The 20,298-nt window shown below is 45.8% G+C and overlaps 1 protein-coding gene across 1 annotated transcript in view; it reads right to left on the bottom strand.

The window, feature by feature from the left end:
* The window catches only part of strc1 (stereocilin 1), a 79,664-nt gene that overhangs the window by 19,687 nt on the left and 39,679 nt on the right, over window positions 1-20,298 (bottom strand). Inside the window, exons 12-17 of the mRNA XM_072277870.1 lie at window positions 17,585-17,649; window positions 14,898-15,021; window positions 10,619-10,707; window positions 7,431-7,566; window positions 3,158-3,354; window positions 2,002-2,092 (exon numbers count right to left, since the gene is read on the bottom strand). Coding sequence (XP_072133971.1) covers window positions 2,002-2,092; window positions 3,158-3,354; window positions 7,431-7,566; window positions 10,619-10,707; window positions 14,898-15,021; window positions 17,585-17,649 — 702 coding nt within the window. The remainder of the gene's footprint in view (window positions 1-2,001; window positions 2,093-3,157; window positions 3,355-7,430; window positions 7,567-10,618; window positions 10,708-14,897; window positions 15,022-17,584; window positions 17,650-20,298) is intronic.

The following is a 20,298-nucleotide window of genomic DNA, read 5'->3' as shown; positions in this document are numbered from 1 at the left end:
TACCTAAAACTCTCTTAAACCACGATCGCACCTGCCTCCACCACCATCTCTAGCAGCCCACTCCAGACACCTGCCCCTCGCTGTGTAAAAATACTACTGCACGCATCTCCTTCAAACGTTCCCCTTCTCTTTAAAGATATGTCTTCTAGGATCTGATGTTTCTCCCATGAGAAAAAACTAACTGCTTACTCCATCTATTCCCCTTGTAATTTTATAAATGTCTATTGGGTTTCCCCTCGGCCTCTGGTGTTCCAGAGGAAACAAACTGTGTTTGTCCAACCTCTCCTTATAGCTAATACTCGCCAATCCACACAACATCCAGCTGATGGACATGAGAGATTCCGCAGAACCTAGAAATCGGGTAGCAACTACAAAGGAGTTCTATAGATGTACCGTGGAGACCATTCTGACAGGCTGCATCACTGTCCGGTATGGGGTGGGGTGGCTACTGCACAGGACTGAAAGAAGCTGCAGAGGGTCGTAAATTTAGTCAGCTCCATCTTGCCTATGAAGTATCCAGGGTATCTTTAGGGAGCTGTGTCTCAGAAAGGCAGCATCCATTATTAAGGACCTCCAGCATCCAGGGCATGCCCTTTTCTCACTGTTACCATCAGGAAGAAGGTACAGAAGCCTGACAGCACACACTCTGCAATTCAGGAACAGCTTCTTCCCCTCTGACATCCGATTTCTAAAATGACATTGAATCTTTGGACACTACCTCACTTATTAAAAAATATACAATATTTCTGTTTTTTGCACATTTTTTAAAATCTATTCAATATACGTAATTGATTTACTTGTTTATTATTATTTTTAAAATTTTATTTATTAGTTTTTTTTCTCTTTGCTAGATTATATATTGCATGGAACTGCTGCTACAATAACAAATTTCATGTCACATGCGGGAAATAATTAACCTGATTCTGAGAATAATCGGCATTTCAGTCCAAGCCCTGATGAAGGGTCTCGCCCTGAAACATCAACTGTTCATTCCTCTCCACAGGTGCTGCCTGACTTGCTGAATTCCTCCAGCATTTAGTGTGTGTATTATCCACTTCAGCCCCCTCTCCAGCCCATCATATATACCTCAATAATTCTCCAAGCTCAGTGAAGGACAAGTCCCATCTGCCCAGTCTGCATTGTGTAATGCTCCAAGCCTGTGCCATCCTGAGAACCCCTTCTTGAAAATGCCTCAGTGAAGTGGCCAGCCTAATCAACAACCCCATCCACCCGAGACATTCTCTCCTCTCTTCTCCCCTCTCCCAACAGGCAGAAGGAGCAGAAGCCTGAAAGCACGTCCCACTGATAGAGTGGCACACTGGCACAGCAGTTAGCACAATGCTTGACAGTGCCAGCGGCTGGAAGACAGGGGTTCAATTCCTGCCGCTTTCTGTAAGGAGTTGGTACGCTCTCCCCACGACCACGTGGGTTTCCTCCCACATTTCAAAGCCGTGGAATGAGAGTAGGTAAAGCAAGTAAAGCGGGGGGCACGTCATGTTGTTGCCGGAAGCGTCGCGTCACTTGAGGCTTGTCCCCTGCACGTCCTCGGATTCTGCTGGTCGTTGGCGCAAACGACACATTTCGCTGCATGTTTCGATGTACATGTGACAAATAAGGCTAATCTCAATCTCATCAGGCTCAATCACAGCTTCTATCTCCCTGTTATAAAACTATAGAATGGTTCTTTCGTACAATAGACTCTTGACTTTACAATCTACCCCAGCACGGCTTTGCACCTTACTGTCTTACTTCCCCTGTAACTGTGACACTTCATTCTGCACTCTGTCACTGTTCTACCGTGCACCATCTCAACGCACTACTGTAATGAACTGACCCGTATGCAAGACAAGATTTTCATCGCACCTCGATACATGTAACAATGATGAACCAATTTCCCAATCCAGGTCTTTATCTCCCTCCTCAGATTTGAGGCCCAAAGCCCACAGATGTGGCCTGACACAGACTTTACACCACAGGTTGATAGTAATTAGGGAAGAGTACCTTTGGAAGTTTTTGTATATCCTCAACGGACAGAAAGAAAAGGAGCCGATCAACCTTGTCCAAGATCAGCGAGGTCCAGTTGGTGGGGTCACTGTGGAAAAGGAAAGAACTGTTTCAACTGATATAATTGGAGAGTAGTAAACAATTCCAAATTTAAAGCAATTCTCTCATTTGCATGAAGGTCAAATTAAACTATGATTTCTGCAAAGGTGTCTCTTAAACTGTTGTGTGACAATCAGAGGATGGAAGTGATATTGGAATTGAGTTACAGTATTAGTGTCAAATGTACTGAGATACAGTGAAAAGCTGGTCATGCATACTGTACATACAGATCAAATCATTATACAGTGCATCACAGTAGAACAAGGTAAAACAATAACAATGCAGAATAAAGTGTAACAGCTACAGAGGAAGTGCAGGAAGACAGTAAGGTGAAAGGTCATAACAAGGCAGACTGTGAGGTCAAGAGCCCATCTTATCGTACTAGTGAATTACTCAATGATCTGATAACAGTGGGACAGAAGCTGTCCTTGGGCCTGGTGGAATGTGCTTTCAGACTTTTATATCTCCTGCCCGATGAGAGAGCGGAGAAGAGAGAAGGCTCGCACTCCAGTTCCTCTGTAACAATTTATTCTGCATTCGTATCACCCTGTCCTACCACAATGCACTGATGCGATGAAATTATCCCTGGTTTGTTTATCTGCATGGATGACACGCAAAACCAAGTGTTTCATTGTAGCTTTGAATCTGAGACAATTAGAAACCAATTTACCAACGGTAGCAGCCTACTGGGACATGACTGTCCAGCAGGCGAAGTCAGCTCTGGCGGACTGGGCGAGTGAGATCTACAACCAGGAAGGCGATTCAGCAACGCTCCGTGGAGAGCCAAGGACAAGACAAGTGATATCATGGTCGTCCACTGCAACCAAGGAAGACCCCAGTCTGAGACAGTTATCCGTACCTCTGGACCCAGACTACTGAGTGCAACTGCCCCAGTGAAACGGCTTTTCCACTTTAAAACCCTCCCACAAAAGGTTTCCTGTCACTGTCGGGCACAATGGACAATTACCTTTTATTCCGGCAAATGAAAATCCAATTAACAGACCAATCCTAGCTCAGTGAGACAGATTTCTCCACGGACAGTGTTGTGACTTACCCGAACATGGTGTTTTTAGTTAATATGTCTCCCAGAAGCAACTTCTTTTGTCTGTCAAAACAGTAATCTTTCAGCTTGAACAAATTTGCCTTCATCTCTGCCCTAGGGATCTCCATGAACATTTCATCAGTAATAAAAGCAACTGCAAATTCCAGCAAGTCAAACTCTGCTTTGGAAAATTTCCTGCCATATAAATTCTGCAAAAGAGGCGAATATTGGTAAATAAGCCACACCAGGTTAAGCCCTAAATTTATGTAACAATTAGTGTCTCATGAGGTTAATTCAGTTCAACTGACACTCGATAGCCGGAGCCCTGAGTCTACAAATCTCTGAGAGTCTACTGGAGAAGCTGAAAGTACAGTTCTGAAATCCACGAGTCGCTGAAGGCTGGAGACCAGACAGCCTACCCCAGGGCTAGAGGACTGTGCATCTGGGTGGGTGGGTGGGAGGGAGGAAAGGGACTTGTTTTGCTGTTGTTGTTTCGTTGCTTGTTGTGACCTGTGTTGTTTTGGTGAACACTGTGGGCATGCTATGTTGGTACCGTAATGTGTGGCAACATTTGCAGGCTGCCCCCAGAACATCCTGAGGTTGAGTTGGTTGTTAACACAAACATTTCACTGTACGCTTCGATGTACATGTGATAAATAAAACTTAATCTGAATCTAAATTTGAGCCCATCAGTGAGAAATACTTGTAATTTAATTCTGTTTCAAATTCTAAACATCACTTCAGGAAAGCTGAAGTGATGCACTGGCTAACATGCTAAGAGATTCCTTCATCTTGACTGTGATCACATACCATGTTTCCACCTCAAACGCACATCAAGATTTCCTTTGGAATTCTGAGCTTGTCCAGGAAACTATTGTCATAGAGACTTGGAGACAGACAGTGCAGAAACAAGTACCTTGGCCCAACCAATAAAGTACCCACTTTGTCCATCATCTCCCTCTGGCTCCCCTCCTCCTTCCCTTTCCTCCATGGTCCACTGTCCTCTCCTATTAGTTTCCTCCTTCTTCAGCCCTTTACCTCTTCCACTTCTCCCCTTCTAGCTTTTCCAAACCTCCTCCCCCACCTTCCCCCTCACATGACTTCAACTATCACCTGCCAAGTTATACTAAACACAAGAGATTCCGCCGATGCTGGAAATCCAGAGCAACACACACAAAATGCCAGGGGAACTCAGGTCAGGCAGTGTCTGTGGAAAAGAGGAAACAGTCAATGTTTTGGTCTGAGGATTCCTCCCTCTCCCTCCCCATCTTATTCTGGCTTCTGCCCCCTTCCTTTCAAGTCCAGATGAAGGGTCTCAGCCTGAAACTTTGTTTATTCTTCTCCACAGATGCTGCCTGACCTGCTGAGTTCCTCCAGCACTTTCTGTGTGTTAACCATCTAAAAAAAATCTCATTTACCAGTCTCTCACCCCTCGCCAATTCAAGTGCTCATCCAGATAATGTTGTGAGAACCAGCCTCCACCACCTTCCCACCCAGCAATTTCCACACTGAAACCACTCTTTGGGTGAAAAATATTATGTCTACATGCTGTCCGACAGAGTACTTTACAACACACAAGAAAAGTAACAACATCTTATTTTTGACTGAAGTACCAAAATATAAAACCAAATCATTATCTCTACTTGTAATAGAGTACAGTGCAAGAGTCTGAGGCACATAGATATAGCTAAGATGCCTAAGACTTTTGCACAGTACTGTATTTGTCAATGTGAAGTGGAGAGCGAGTTTGTAAGTCTGGCAGGAACAAAGGTTGTTGGGAATGGTGAGGGTGGCGTGCTGTGGGAGGGGTGAAGGACAGGTGGCAGAGAAGGAATGTCAGGGGCAGCAGTGCGGCATGGATACAGACACCCCGTTCTGAGACACCAGGCAAGGCCATTTGATCCCAATCAATTGGTTTATTGATCATTACAGAATGTCTCTCTGGTGCTTCCCGTACCCTCCCCTTTTCCCAACCATGATTCCCCTCTCGCTGCCCCCTTCCCACTCTCAGTCCACAATAGAGACCCAGATCAGAATCAGGTTTATCATCACTCACATCTGTCATGAAATTTGTCTCTTTTTTTTGCTGCAGCAGTACAGTGCAATGCATAAAATTACTACAGTACTCTGCAAAAGTCTTCGGCACTCTAGCTACATACTGTATATGTGCTGAAGTCTTTTGCACAGTACCGTATGTTAAATTAGTTTTCCTTCCTATTTCTATGCTCTGTGATGACATGGTAAAGTGCAAGTAGGTGGGTAGGCCACTTGTTTCTGACCCACTCGGTCCCTGGTTCAGAGGCTTGAGCACAAGGCTCAAGGCTGTGGTGTTGAGGGAGAGCAGTGGTGACACAGGACATCAACCCTACTCTGCTTAATGGAACTACTCTGAGGAAAAGCTGGGAAGTTCTTCTCAGGAGACCTCAACAACATTTATCGCATTACCAACTTAAAACAGCTTCCGTGGTATAACACACACAAAATGGTGGAGATCTCAGCATGAAACATAAAACAAAGAAAATGACAGTACTGTACAGGCCCCCTGGCCCCCCACGTTGTGTAACCTTTCAACCTACTCTAAGATCAATCTAGCTCTCCACTTTTCTATCATCTACGTGTGCATCTAAGAGTTTCTTAAATATCCGCAGTGTATCTGCCTCTACCACCACCCTGGCAGTGCATTCCACACCTATCACTGTCTAAAAAAAATTACCTCTGATATCCCCCCTGCCCTGTACTTTCCTCCAATCCCCTTAAGATGATGCCCTCTCATATTGGCCACTTCCGCCCTGGGGAAAAAATCTCTGGCGGTCCACTCTCATCATCTTGTAAACTTCTATCAATTTACCTCTCATCCTCCTTCACTCCAAAGAGAAAATCCCTCGCTTGCTCAACCTATCCTTGTAAGACAAGCTCTCTAACCTTGGTAAATCTCCACTGCACCCTTTTCGAAAACTTCTATAATGAGGCCGCCAGAACTGAACACAATATTCCAAGTGTGTTCTAATCAGAGTTGTACAGCTGCAACATTCCCTCGTGGCTCTTGAACTCAATCTGCTGACAAGTGAAGGCCAACACACCATACACTTCCTTAACTACCCTATCAACCAGGATGGCATGGTAGCGTCAAGGTTAGCACAATGCTTTACAGTACCACTGGTCCTTGCTCATTCCCCACTGCTGTCTGCAAGGAGTTTGTACGTTCTCCCCGTGACCACCTGAGTTTTCTCCAGGTGCTCTGGTTTCTTCCCACAGTCCAAAGGCGTACAGACTAGTAGGTTAATTGGTCATTGTAAATCGCCCTGTGATGAGGCTGGGGTTAAATCGGGGGTTGCTGGGCTCGAAGGGCCAGAAGGCCGGCTCCACGCTGTACGTCAATAAATAAATAAATATGCACACGGCAACTCTGGGGGATGTATTGCTTTGGGCTTTACCTTGTCTGTTCATTCCCCTCCACAGATGCTGCCTGACCTGCTGAGTTCCCCCAGCATTGATTGTGTGTGTGTGTGTGTGTGTGTGTTTTACTCAAGATTTCCAGCGTCTGCAGAATCTCTTGTAGCTTATCTGGTGTGCAGTGTGATGCTGCTTGTTATGAGAAGACTGGCTGCTGTTGTTCTATAATAAGGGACCATAAGACATAGGAGCTGAATTAGGCCATCCAGCCCATCGAGTCTGCTCTACCATTCCATCATGACTGACTTGTTATCCCTCTCGACCCCATTCTCCTGCCTTATCCCCATAACCTTTGATGCCCCAACTAATTTAGAACCCATCAACCTCTGCCTCCAATACAACCACTGAAGGGGGTAGACCCTTCCAGCCCTCTGAGCCACGTTGCCACAGCAACCCCACGACCCCAATTGACCCGCATCTAATCATGGAAAAGTTTACAATTACTAATTAACCCATCTGGTACGTCTTTGGACCGTGGGAGCACACGGGGAAAATCCACGGGAAGGAGGTGCAAGAACTCCTTACAGAATTGAACTCCAAACTCCAGAATGCCTCGAGCTGTAACCGTGTCGCACTAACCACTCCGCTACAGTGGTGAGGCCTCCACAGCCGTCTGTGGCAATTAATTCCATAGATTCAACACCCTCTGGCTAAAATAATCCTCCCTGCTCAAAGTGCTTTTCAGAGGTTGAGAAAGCGTGATAAAACACTTCAAAGTGCTAAATAAATAGTGATTATTGCTGTCGTTGCTGTAAATCAAATGCCAAGGAACAAGATGAGCAGCATGTTACCTCCACTCTGAGGTATCACTTAAAGGCAGTCAGAGCCCTACCAGAACTTGTACAATCCAATCAACCATCAGACCCTGCTTCGAGCTCGGCAGCTGTAAGAATGGAATCGGGTTTTTCACAATGACTTGAAGCAATTGCTGCGTCATGTTGATGGAAAATCTTCTAATTTTCAAAAGTCTGCAAAAAAATTTAAGGAATTGAACAGAAGGATTTTATTTGTTTTAAATTTAGGGATACAGCACAGTAACAGCCTTTTCCGGCCCCACAAGTCAACACTGTCCAATTACACCCATGGGATGGATTAACCTACTGACCCTCTTTTGTCTTTGACTGTGGGAGGAAACCCATGTGTCACGGGGTGAACATACAAACTCCTCACAGACAGCCTCGGGAAGGTCGCTGGCACTGAAAAGCATTATGCTAACCGCTAAGCCACCGTGGAGAACACTTCTCTCTGGAATGGATAGAGCTTAGGAATGACAGATAATGATCTTCATTATAATCAGGGACAGAAGGGTGGAGGGAAAGAGGAGTGAGGCAAATGAAGAGTTGTTGTCTCACAGTTCCAGAGACCCAGGTTCAGTCCTGCCCTCCCATGCTGCCTGTCTGGAGCCTGAATGTTCTCTCTGTGACCGCGTCAGTTTCCCCAGAGGCTCGACTTTCCTCCCACACCACAGAGACGTTGGCTATTAGCGTGTGCGTGGACAGGTGGTAGAAAAATCCAGGGAGACATAGTAGAGAGAACAAAGTTCAAAGTAACTTTGTTATCCAAGTGCGTATACGTCACCATATACTGCCCTGAGATTCATTTTCTTGTGGGCATTCACTGTAGAATAAAGAACTACAATGGAATCAATGAAAAACTCCAAAGACTAACAAAACCAATGTGCAAAGACAAATTGTGAAAATACAAAAATATATGTTTCAATAAATAATATTGAGAACATGGGTTTCAGAGTCAATGAAAGTGAGTCTGTAGGTTGTGGAATCAGTTCAGTGTTGAGGCGGGTGAAGTTATCCACTCTGGTTCAGGAGCCTGATAGTTGTAGGGTAATAACTGTTCCTGAACCTGGTGGTGTGGGACCTGATGGCTGAGAGGTAATAACTGTTCCTGAACCTGGTGGTGTGGGACCTGATGGCTGAGGGGTAATAACTGTTCCTGAACCTGGTGGTGTGGGACCTGATGGTTGAGGGGTAATAACTGTTCCTGAACCTGGTGGTGTGGGACCTGATGGTTGAGGGGTAATAACTGTTCCTGAACCTGGTGGTGTGGGACCTGATGGTTGAGGGGTAATATCTGTTCCTGAACCTGGTGGTGTGGGACCTGATGTTTGAGGGGTAATAACTGTTCCTGAACCTGGTGGTGTGGGACCTGACGGTTGTGGGGTAATAACTGTTCCTGAACCTGGTGGTGTGGGACCTGATGTTTGAGGGGTAATAACTGTTCCTGAACCTGGTGGTGTGGGACCTGATGGTTGTGGGGTAATAACTGTTCCTGAACCTGGTGGTGTGGGACCTGATGGTTGAGGGGTAATAACTGTTCCTGAACCTGGTGGTGTGGAAGCTGATGGTTGAGGGGTAATAACTGTTCCTGAACCTGGTGGTGTGGGACCTGAAGGTTGAGGGGTAATAACTGTTCCTGAACCTGGTGGTGTGGGACCTGATGGTTGTAGGGTAATAACTGTTCCTGAACCTGGTGGTGTGGGACCTGATTGTTGAGGGGTAATAACTGTTCCTGAACCTGGTGGTGTGGGACCTGATGGTTGAGGGGTAATAACTGTTCCTGAACCTGGTGGTGTGGGACCTGATGGTTGAGGGGTAATAACTGTTCCTGAACCTGGTGGTGTGGGACCTGATGGTTGAGGCGTAATAATTGTTCCTGAACCTGGTGGTGTGGGACCTGATGGTTGAGGCGTAATAATTGTTCCTGAACCTGGTGGTGTGGGACCCAAGGCTCCTGTATCTCCTTCCTGAGGGCAGTAGGGCAGCAGGTCAGGCAGCATCCAGCAGTTGTGGGGGGGGGGGGGGGGGAGGGGAATAAACAGTCAACGTTTTGGGGCAAAACCTTTCATCAGGACTGATAAGATCCTCCATTATTTTGTGTGTGCTACAGATGGAATACAGTGAAGGGAAGTGTCTAGTCATACATTTTGGTAGAAGGAATGAAGGCAGAGACTATTTTTTAAATTGGTAGTGAATTCAGAAATTGGAGGTGCAAAGGAACTTGGGAATCCTAGTGCAGGATTCCCTAAAGATTAATTTGCAGGTTGAGTCAGTAAAAAAAGCCATAGCTCGCCCAACCTTTCCTCATAAGACATGCTGTCTAGTTCAGGCAGTGTTCTGATAAATCTCCTCTGCACTCTCTCTAAAGCTTCCACATCCTTCTGATAATCAGGCAACCAGAACCAAACACAACTCTTCAAGTGTGGTCTAACCAGAGTTTTATAGAACTGCAACATTACCTCACGGCAAAGATAGTAAATGTAACGTTAGTGATCATTTCAAGAGAACTAGAATATAAAAGCAAGGATGTAATACTGAGGCTTCATAAAGGAATTGGTCAGACCATGTTTGGAGTATTGTGAGCAGTTTTGGGTCCCTTACCTAAGAATGGATGTGATGGCATTGGAGAGGGTCCAGAGGAGGTTCACGAGAATGGCAGGGTTAACATAGGAGGAGCATTTGATGACTCTTGGTCTGTCCTCGCTGGAGTTTAGAAGAGATCTCACTGAAAGCTATCGAATATTGAAAGGCCTAGATGGAGTGGACATGGAGAGGATGTTTCCAATACAGGAAGAATCTAGGACTAGAGGACACAGCCTCAGAATACAAGGATGTCCCTTTAGAATATAGATGAAGAGGAATTTCTTTAGCCGGAGGACAGAAATTCATTGCCACAGACAGCTGTGGAGGCCACGTCACTGGCTATATTTAAAGTGGCTATTGATAGGTTCTTGATTGGTGAGGGCAACAGATGTTACGGGGAGAAGGCAGGAGAATGGGGTTGAGAGGGATGATAAATCAGGCAGGATTGAATGGTGGAGCAGGCCTTTTGGGCCAAATGGCCTATGTCTTATGGTCTAAAGATTTCCAGCATCTGCAGAATCTCTTCTGTCTCTGGAAAAGGTCAAATGATGCCTTTCTCTCTCCACGAATACTATCTGCCCTGCTAACTGTAGGCAAATCTCCATCCTTAACCAGCCCAAGTTGACCGTGGGACGTTACTTACTGGAGGTCAAAGAGCAGCTGTGGCTTCATACTTCGCACAGTCCCCGTGGTGAGCACAAAGCTGTTCAGTGCTTCCAGAACGCAGCTCCTCTGCGAAAATAAGAGCACATCACTTCAAACATTTGGGCATTTCTGCTGATGGGCCTGAATTCTAATAAAAGACGACTGCACCCTCGAGTTTAATCTAATTTCATATTGAACGCTTTGTCAAAAGGGTCCGTTTGCTCCACTGCTGTGATTACGTAGCGGGGTGAGAGCTGTCCGACAGAGCGTCGGAAGCGTGCCACGGTAGTATAGCAGTTAGCGCAACGCTAAAAGGAGCTGATCGTGGATTACAGGGGGAACGGAGACAGGCTCGGCCCGATCAACATCAATGGGTCTGCAGCTGAGAGGCTGAGTAGCTTCCAGTTCCTCGGTATACACATCACCGATGATCTCACCTGGACGGTACACACCGGCTGTCTGGCAAAAAAAAAGCACAACAGTGTCTCTTCCACCTTAAGCGACTGAAGAAGTTTGGCGTGGGCCCCCAAATGCTCAACACCTTCTACAGGGGCACCGGTGAGAGCATCCTGACTGGCTGTATCACCAACTGGTACAGGAATTGCACCAACCTTGATTGCTGGGCACTGCAGAGAGTGGTACGGACAGCCCATTGCATCTGTGGATGTGAACTTCCCTCCATTGAGGGCATTTACAACAGCAGGTGCAGAAAGATCTGGAAGATCATCAGGGACACCAGTCACCGCGAACATAAACTATTGCAGCCGATTCTATCTGGCAAACACTACCGCAGCACTAAAGCCAGGACCAACAGGATACAGGATCGCTTCTTTCTACAACCCATTAGACTTTTAACTTCACATTACTGTACACTGCAACAGAGTCATAACTCAAAGATTTTTACTCCCTCATGTTGGGGACGCATGGAAGATTTAAATAAATTCTAGTACAGCTCGGAGCGTCGGAATTCAGAGTTCAATCCCAGTGCCCTCTGTAAGGAGTCTCTGTACGTCCTCCCTGTCACCACGTAGGTTTCCGCTGGGTGTTCCAGTCTTCTCCCGCAGTCCAAAGACGTACCGGTCGGTAAGTTAATTAGTCATGGTAAATTGTCCCACGATCAGGTGAGGGTTAAATCAGTGGATTGCTGGTGCTGTGGCTGGGAAGTCCTATTCCAGGATGTGTTTCTAAATAAGTAATAATAAACAAACAATTCACTTGAATTATTATCTTGTACTGTTTCATGTACAAGATATAGTGAAGCACTTGCCTTACGTACTGTTCGTACAGATCAAATCATTAAAATATAAAAAGATTAGCTTTATTTGTCACATGTACTGTACATCGAAACATACAGTGAAATGAGTTGTTTGCATCAAATTAAATCAGTGAGGAATGTGCTGAGCAGCTTGCAAGGGCCAGCACGTTTCTGGTGCCAACACAGCATGCCCAAAAATTCCAGAGTAGATGGCGACAGCATACAACGCTCCCTTGGTCCACATCTTCCAGATAGCAAACGAAAATATCATTTTTATTTCTTTTAGTCTGTTTTTCACCTTAAATGTGTTTTCTGGAACTGTTAGAGCCTGCGATTTATAGCTTGGAGACAGTTTGAGTAATCCAGCACTTTGTTGTCTCCGAGAAGATTCTGGGAAGCGAGCGCGTACTGAGACGGCCTCCATGCGAAGAAACTTCGCGAGGCGACATTCGGCCCATTTAACCAGCTAAAGCGTCCATTAATCACCAATTAAAGTGTGGCGGTAGATTGCGGCATTGAGGCAAACGTGGATGACAAGCAAGGGTCCAGCGCCGACCGTCTTCCTTTTGATCGCAGCCGGAGAAGGAACCTGTGAGCGGCCTATCACTGTGTGGCTCGCTGTGGCGGGGGGTAGGCCTCTCTGTCTCATGTGGTGTCCCTCTCTTTCGATGACTGTCGGTGATATCGTAGGATGGCATCGTTATGGATTGGACTGTTGTGTTTATGGACTGTAACTTTTTCACACTCGTGGTTTTTATATTCTGTGTTTATTTTTGAGTCGCCTGTTCCTTTTCCATTTTGTTGTGTGAGGGAAGGAAGTTTGGGGGTGATGTCCTGTTAGATTTTTTTTTGTGCCGGGGAGGGGGGGTTGTTTTTTGGGCATTGATGTTGCTGTTCCATTTTGTGTGGGGATTTGTGTGGGGTTTTGGGTGGGTTTGATGATCGGGATGCTGTTCTTTTTGTGCGGGGGGGGGAAGGGGGGTTTGATGTTCTCCCTGAACGACTTTCATGTTCTTTCTTTGTTTAGTGGCTATCTGGAGAAGACAAGTTTCAGAGTTGTATAGGGATACGTGCTTTGATAATAAGTGAACCTTTGAAGCTAACCCGAGCCGTACGCCTTTTGTAATGTATGAGGAAACCCGAGTGCCCAAAGGAAATCCAAGCAGCCACAGGGGGAACATACAAACTCTTTACAGACAGTGGCGGAAATCAAACCCCGATCTTACAGCTGTAAGGAGCTGTAAAGCGATGGCGCTAACTCCTACGCCACCGCGGCACCCCGTACATATACAAGGGAAAACAGTAACAGAATGCAGAGTAATATGTAACAGCTACAGAGAAAGAGACCGTAAGGTGAGGTCGGTTTGAGGTCAAGAGACCATCTTATTAAACTAGGAACCATTCAATAGTCTTATAAAGGTGGGCTAGAAGGTGTCCTTGAGCCTGGTGATATGTGCCTTCAGGCTTTTGTATCTTCTGCCTGATGGGAGAGGGGAGAAGATCAGCTGATACCAAGTATAGAACAATGATGGTTGACATCAGTGAGGTGAGAAAGGGCTGGGGGCACATCACTTCAGGACATGAGACCTCCCATTATGGACTGAAATGAAGAGAAATTCCTGTATGAGGTGGACTGTGAGTCACTGGAATTCTTCACCTCATAAGACTTAATCAATTAATGACCTCCACGTGAAGACTCCCCTCTGAAATACCGACCTGAATATAACTGAGTTTGGTGAAGAGCGTAATGACACCGAGACCAATATTTTAAATTTATTTAACATGTTTAAAAGGGTAATTATGAGGATATAAAAGCAGAGCTAGCTAAATGAACTGGTAGATTAGATCAAGAAATGGTGAAACGAGTTACAGTGACAAATATTTAAGGGAATACACTAAACGGGTATATTCCACCGAAAATAAATATTCCAGATGGGGGATGAACATTCCATGGTTAATGTGAAAAGTTAACGGATCAAATAAAGAAAATGCCACAGTTCAAAGTTTAAAGAGGCATACAAACTTCAAAGTGCGTACTGTATGTCACCCTGAGATTTATTTTCTTTGTAGAACAAAGAAAGAGAAAAGAATAATGAAAAACTATATGCAAAGACTGACAAATGATAACTGTTCAAAAGAAAATAATCTGGCAAATACAACAAATAATTAATAGATAGATAAATAGCCAGATAGATAATTAATTAATTAGGCAGATAGATGGATGCGTGGATAGATAGATGGATAAATACATACATTCAACTGAGAACACAAGTTTAAGAGTCCTTGAGAGTGTGTCTGTAGGTTGTGGAATCAGTTCACTGTTGAGCTGAGGGAAGTTATCCACGCTGGTTCAGGAGACTGATGGTTAAAGGGTAATAACTGTTCCTGAACCTGGTGGTGTGGGGCCTAGATCCCCTTAACCTCCTTCCCTATGGTAGCAGCAAGAAGAGACCAGGGCCTTAATGTCAGGGGTCCTTGGGGATGGACTCTGCTTTGTAGTGGAAGTGTTCCTTGTTGGTGGGCAGCACAGGGGCAGATCCATCGGCCCAAGCATGATGCCAAATTTAACTAATCCCATCAGGTCATTTTTTGGACATTAGAAGATTCTAGGACCATTAAGAATAAGCAAGAAACTGAGCAGCCAAAGATCAGCTGTTGGCAGAGAGATTGTCTTATTTCTGTCACATTGAAACATTAGAACATGCAATAAAGTGCATCCTTGACACTAATGACCATCAGTCTGAGTATGTGCTGGGGGCAGCCTGCAAGTGTCGCCATGCGTCCGGCACCAACAAAGTGTGCCCACAACTTACTACCCCTAACTCATACGCCTTTGGAATGTGGGAGGAAACTGGAGCACCCGGGGGGAACCTAGGTAGTCACGGGGAGAGCATACAAGCTCCTTATAGACAGAGGCAGGAGTGAATCCCATTGTAAATCGTGATGCTAACACTGCACCACCCTGCCAGGTTGTTGTGGAGAGCTACTGCTGATACCTCGTTGTACGTTCTTATCAACTTACCAGGGACACCGGCATCTCAGTTGGCAAGTCTCTGAAGAACTGCAGCAGATTCAGGAATGTCTTGGACGTTGCCAGATGTTGTAGGGTCGCGCAGTCCACACCCTGTGCTACGAAACCAAGAGCGCTAAAGAACAGACAAGATGTTTAACATCACAGATCACAAATTCTGTAAGCAAGCAACAGTTCATGTGTGAAACCAGCAAGGGCAGCTTATCATCCATGTTCAGTTGACCTTTAACTGAGGAAACAGTTAAGAACCAACCACATTTATGGAGACACAGGAGAATGCCCATGCTGGAATATGGAGAGAGAAAGCAAAAGCAAGCTGCTGGAGGAACCCGGGTGGTCAGACAGCATCAATGGGGCAAAGTGTCCAAGGGTCGAGGTCCAAGGTCGACTGGAGGGTCAGACATCAGGGCCCCCGAGGCTGGGAACCTCCATGAGTCCGCTGGGGAAGTCGAAACCCAGTGTCTGTGAATCCACGAATCTGCTGGAAGCTGGCAGCCAAAGATTAATCTAACTAGATTATGAGGGCACTCAGTCCTCATTTATTGTCATTTAGAAATGCATGCATTAAAAAATGATACAATGTTCCTCCAGAATGATATCACAAGAAACACAGGACAAACCAAGACTAAAACTGACAAAACCACAATTATAACATATAGTTACAACAGTGCAAAGCAATACCATAATTTGATAAAGAGCAGACCATGGGCACAGTAAAAAAGTCACAAAGTCCCGATAGCCTCATCATCTCACGCAGGTGGCAGAAGGGTGAAACTCTCCCCGCCATGAACCTCCAAGCGCCGCCAACTTGCCGATGCAGCACCATTGGAAGCGCCCGACCGCAGCGGACTCTGAGTCCGTCCGAAAACTTCAAGCCTCCGGCCAGCCCCTCCGACACAGCCTCTCCGAGCACCATCCTCTGCCAAGTGCTTTGACCCCACCCCAGCCACCGAGCAACAAGCAAAGCCGAGGACTCGGGGCCTTCCCCTCCGGAGATTCCGGACCACACAGTAGTAGCAGCAGCAGCGAAGCAGGTATTTCAGAAGTTTCACCAGATGTTCCTCCGTGCTTTCACGTCTGTCTCCACCAAATCAGGATTGTGCAAGGCACCCTACTGGACAAATAACAGACATCACCACCGGAGTGGCCGCTGCGAGCTGTGTCGTGCCGCCATCTTCTCCTCCCTCTGCGTAGAAGATGGCCTGTTCTGGGCTTAGAGGACTGTCTGGGTGGAAGTGAGCAATGGGTCTTGTTTCGCTGTTGTCGCTCTGTCGCTTGGTGTGTTCTGTGTTGTTCTACTGAGGGTAGTGGGCATGCCATGTTGGCACCAGAATGTGTGATGATTACAGGTATGTATCACACGTACATTGAAACATACAGTGAAATGTGTCATTTGTGTGAACAGCCAAACACACCCAAAGATGTGCTGAGGATCTCCCGCAAGTGTCGTAACGGATTCTGACGCCAGCATAGCATGTCCACTATCTCTGAAATATCTTTTATAGAGTCACAGAACACCACAGCACAGAAACAGGCCATTCAGCCCATCTAGTCCATGCCAAACTATTAATTTGCCCAGTTCCATCAACCTGCACCAGGATCATAGCCCTCCTTACCCCTCCCATCCATAAACAAAGAGCATATTTTAAAGCTTTTTAAGTTTTCCCCCGTCAAAATGGATCATTTCACATCTTTTCACATTCTACGCAGGTCCCCAGATCACTGCTCACTCACTTAGCCTATCTATATCCCTTTGTGTCTTTACTACACCCCCTTGCTAACTGACCACAAGCTCACCATCTCCTCATACGTAATTAAGAATAAGCAATAAATACCCTGAAACACCAACATGCACAAAAGAAGTGTCATGCTCAAGGTCTGGTCTGTGTACAGTGTAATGAAGAGAGGTTTGTTCCAGCTATCAGTATAGAGAGTGACAGACACACACAGCTAACACTTCCAAGCAGTGGAAAGAGTGGACAACAGGATCGGACATTCAGTGCAACCCTCTGATGATCAGCACAACTGTCACGTGGGTGGGGGGGGGGTGTGGTGGCTAGTTTACTTGTCGGTCGAAAGCCACTTCTACCATGCCGGTCATCGACAGGCCCATTTGAAGGATACAGCAGCTCTTTCCTATTGGCTGGCTTGTGTGCCACGGCGCTGGTGGCCAGATTTGGGCTCCTCAGGGGTATAAGAATAGCATGTGTGGGAGACTCGGTCTCTTTCCTTTCATCCCCAGGGCCCGCTTAAGGCCGAAGTCATGACCACAGCTGAAGAACCATGGGGAAAGTGTGCTGCAGATAGAGGAGGCCCACATTCACTCTTAGCTAAGTCTCTGTTTGTCGAATGTTTAGTCTTGTAGTTGTGTAACTTGGGGAGACTTGAAGTACTTGTTGAGTTTGAAGTGTTACTGAATGTTTAGTGTTGTAGTTGTTAAACTTAGTTTAACTTAGATGTTTGGTCAAATGTTTTACTGTTTGTCTGTAAGTAAACTGTTAATGTGCTTATTCATAATCAATATCTCCTGTCTGACCGAACCCATGAGCTTGCTTCCTAGCAACATCACCTCTAGGTACTGACATGGTTACATGGCACGTGCTACATACTCAACCACTCTGTGCCTCGGTGTCTTCTGTACAGTTCCTCTCCCACGAACCTCACCCAGAGTAACTTACCTAAAGGTGTCTTCAGTCATATTATGGTCATTTGCTTGTAGAATCTTCCCAAAGAGCATCTGAGCCTGTGACAGGAGATTAAGCATTAGGTGTAATGTAACATTTTGTTTCCAAGTACACCTCTCTATAAAAACCTACAAGCATTTTTCCACAAACCGTTGTTCTTCACAAGTGAATTCAGAGAGCATCGGTCAGTCACCAGAGACATGATTGCCAAATCCAGTCTTCTCTACAGCCACAAAGCAGCAGGGAGCAAGTATTTCCAGACATCAATCAGGAATGGAATACCAGTTCCTAAACACAGACAGTCCCTACCTTTTGATGGCAATGCGTAAGAGGCATTTAGTCAAGTATACACATAGGCAGGTGTTTGTTTAGGGTGTCGAATTGTTACTTTCATTGTAGTTTAACTTTCCTATGCTTCCTTGTTGAGGTGTTGGGGTGGAGATACATCTCCACCAAAGGACGTTGTTACGTACCCCGTAACTGGGTTGCCAAACCAGCAGAAATGGACCACTTAGTTGGAGTCTGGATTACTGGAACTAAGAAAGTTTTATTAAAGAAATAAGCAACACAGTACTCTAATAGTAAGGATATAAATGCAACAGGTTAGCAATGAATAAACACACATGTACACAGAACTATGATAATAGGGTCAATCAAGCTCTATCGTCGTCTAGGGGTAGAATGATCAGACACAAGTGACAGAGTTCAGTTTAGTTCAGTTTACAGTAATCACCGTCGTGCCGTTGGGGAGAGAGAGACAGAACGAATGAATATGCAAATCGGATTCCAAACAGACCTTCGATATTCCTCGCGGTTAGCTTTCGGGCAAGCCCTTTGTAATGTCTTCTGAGGTCACCGACTGTGACCCCTGTTCCAGATACGATCGTTCTTCTGCAGTGAACTCGGCACCCAGGCAAGGGCGGACACACACACCAGGTTCCCGCCAACCCGTACCTTTCTACCCTGTGCATCTATGGCTGGTCCCACGACCGGACCTCAAAAACTCCCACCAACTTGTGGGGGCACACCGCTTCCAAGGTCTCGTTACCTTGTGGAGTCGTGTGTCTGTGGCCTTAGCGAACCTGTCCCTTTTTATCCCCCTGCTGGGGTATCGCCTGTCCATCAAACTTCAAACAGTTCAGGGTTCAAAGCCACCAGTCTCTGACAATACTCAGAACTGTGTCTCCTTTTTGTTAATCCCTCTCGTCTCTCATTAACATTTCTGAATGTTCCCCTGTTGTCCTCTTATCGGCATCAATCTTCTGATAATTTGGTCTGTCGTCACAAAGTGTAAAGCACTCCTTCCCTCCGCTAGCCTGCAGGTCACCCTTAGGCAAGGTGTAGCACATGCTTAGCCCCCGATCAGGGTCACGTGAAGACATGGGAGCAGGTCGTACGAGCAGCCGGCGCATATCACAAGTCCTGGTTATGCGACCACTGACGCCAGGCAGACGATCTCTGAAGAGTATTGATAAGGGCTGAGGTCACCCACCTTGTAAAGACACTGCGCAGAAGGAGACAATAGCAAAACCACTTCTGTAGAAATAATTGCCAAGAACAATCATGGTCAAGTAGACCATGATCACCCACATCATACGACACGGCACATAATGATGACATTTGCTTGTACTTTTATATAATCATCTATATCCACCTAATTGTTCAGTGAATTTTCCAGCAATTACAGTGCAGATTTTATATTTTCTAGAAGCTTGTTAGTTTTCTGTGGCAGGTGCCACACCTCTTGAATCTGGCTATTTGCTAGGTTCATTGCCATGACTGAATTTTTGTTAGCTCTAGTCTGAGGCAACCACAACTTTTTCCTTCATCTTTTCTTTGTTCTTGCAGATCTTTCTTTGTTCTTGTAAAACATAAAATAGCTGTAAGCAACAGGTTTTATGCCTCATTCTTGACTTCCATAAAACCATGAATTAGTCCACTCAGCCATCGTCTACTCCACCATGGCTGATTTATTATCCCTCTTAATCCTATGCTTCTGTCTTCTCCCCACAACCTTTAACCCTTACTAATGAAGAACCTATTAATATCCGTTTGAAATAGAAACATAGAAAATAGGTGCAGGAGTAGGCCATTCGGCCCTTCGAGCCTGCACCGCCATTTATTATGATCATGGCTGATCATCCAACTCAGAACCCCGCCCCAGCCTTCCCTCCATACCCCCTGACTCCCGTAGCCACAAGGGCCATATCTAACTCCCTCTTAAATATAGCCAATGAACTGGCCTCAATTGTTTCCTGTGGCAGAGAATTCCACAGATTCACCACTCTCTGTGTGAAGAAGTTTTTCCTAATCTCGGTCCTAAAAGGTTTCCCCTCTATCCTCAAACTGTAACCCCTCGTTCTGGACTTCCCCAACATCGGGAACAATCTTCCTGCATCTAGCCTGTCCAATCCCTTTAGGATCTTATACGTTTCAATCAGATCCCCCCTCAATCTTCTAAATTCCAATGAGTACAAGCCCAGTTCATCCAGTCTTTCTTCATATGAAAGTCCTGCCATCCCAGGAATCAATCTGGTGAACCTCCTTTGTACTCCCTCTATGGCAAGGATGTCTTTCCTCAGATTAGGGGACCAAAACTGCACACAATACTCTAGGTGTGGTCTCACCAAGGCCTTGTACAACTGCAGTAGTACCTCCCTGCTCCTGTACTCGAATCCTCTCGCTATAAATGCCAGCATACCATTCAC

The sequence above is a fragment of the Mobula birostris genome, chromosome 14 (assembly GCF_030028105.1).
Source record: "Mobula birostris isolate sMobBir1 chromosome 14, sMobBir1.hap1, whole genome shotgun sequence".
Lineage (NCBI taxonomy): Eukaryota > Metazoa > Chordata > Chondrichthyes > Myliobatiformes > Myliobatidae > Mobula > Mobula birostris.
This window is presented reverse-complemented; position numbering and strand designations above follow the sequence as displayed.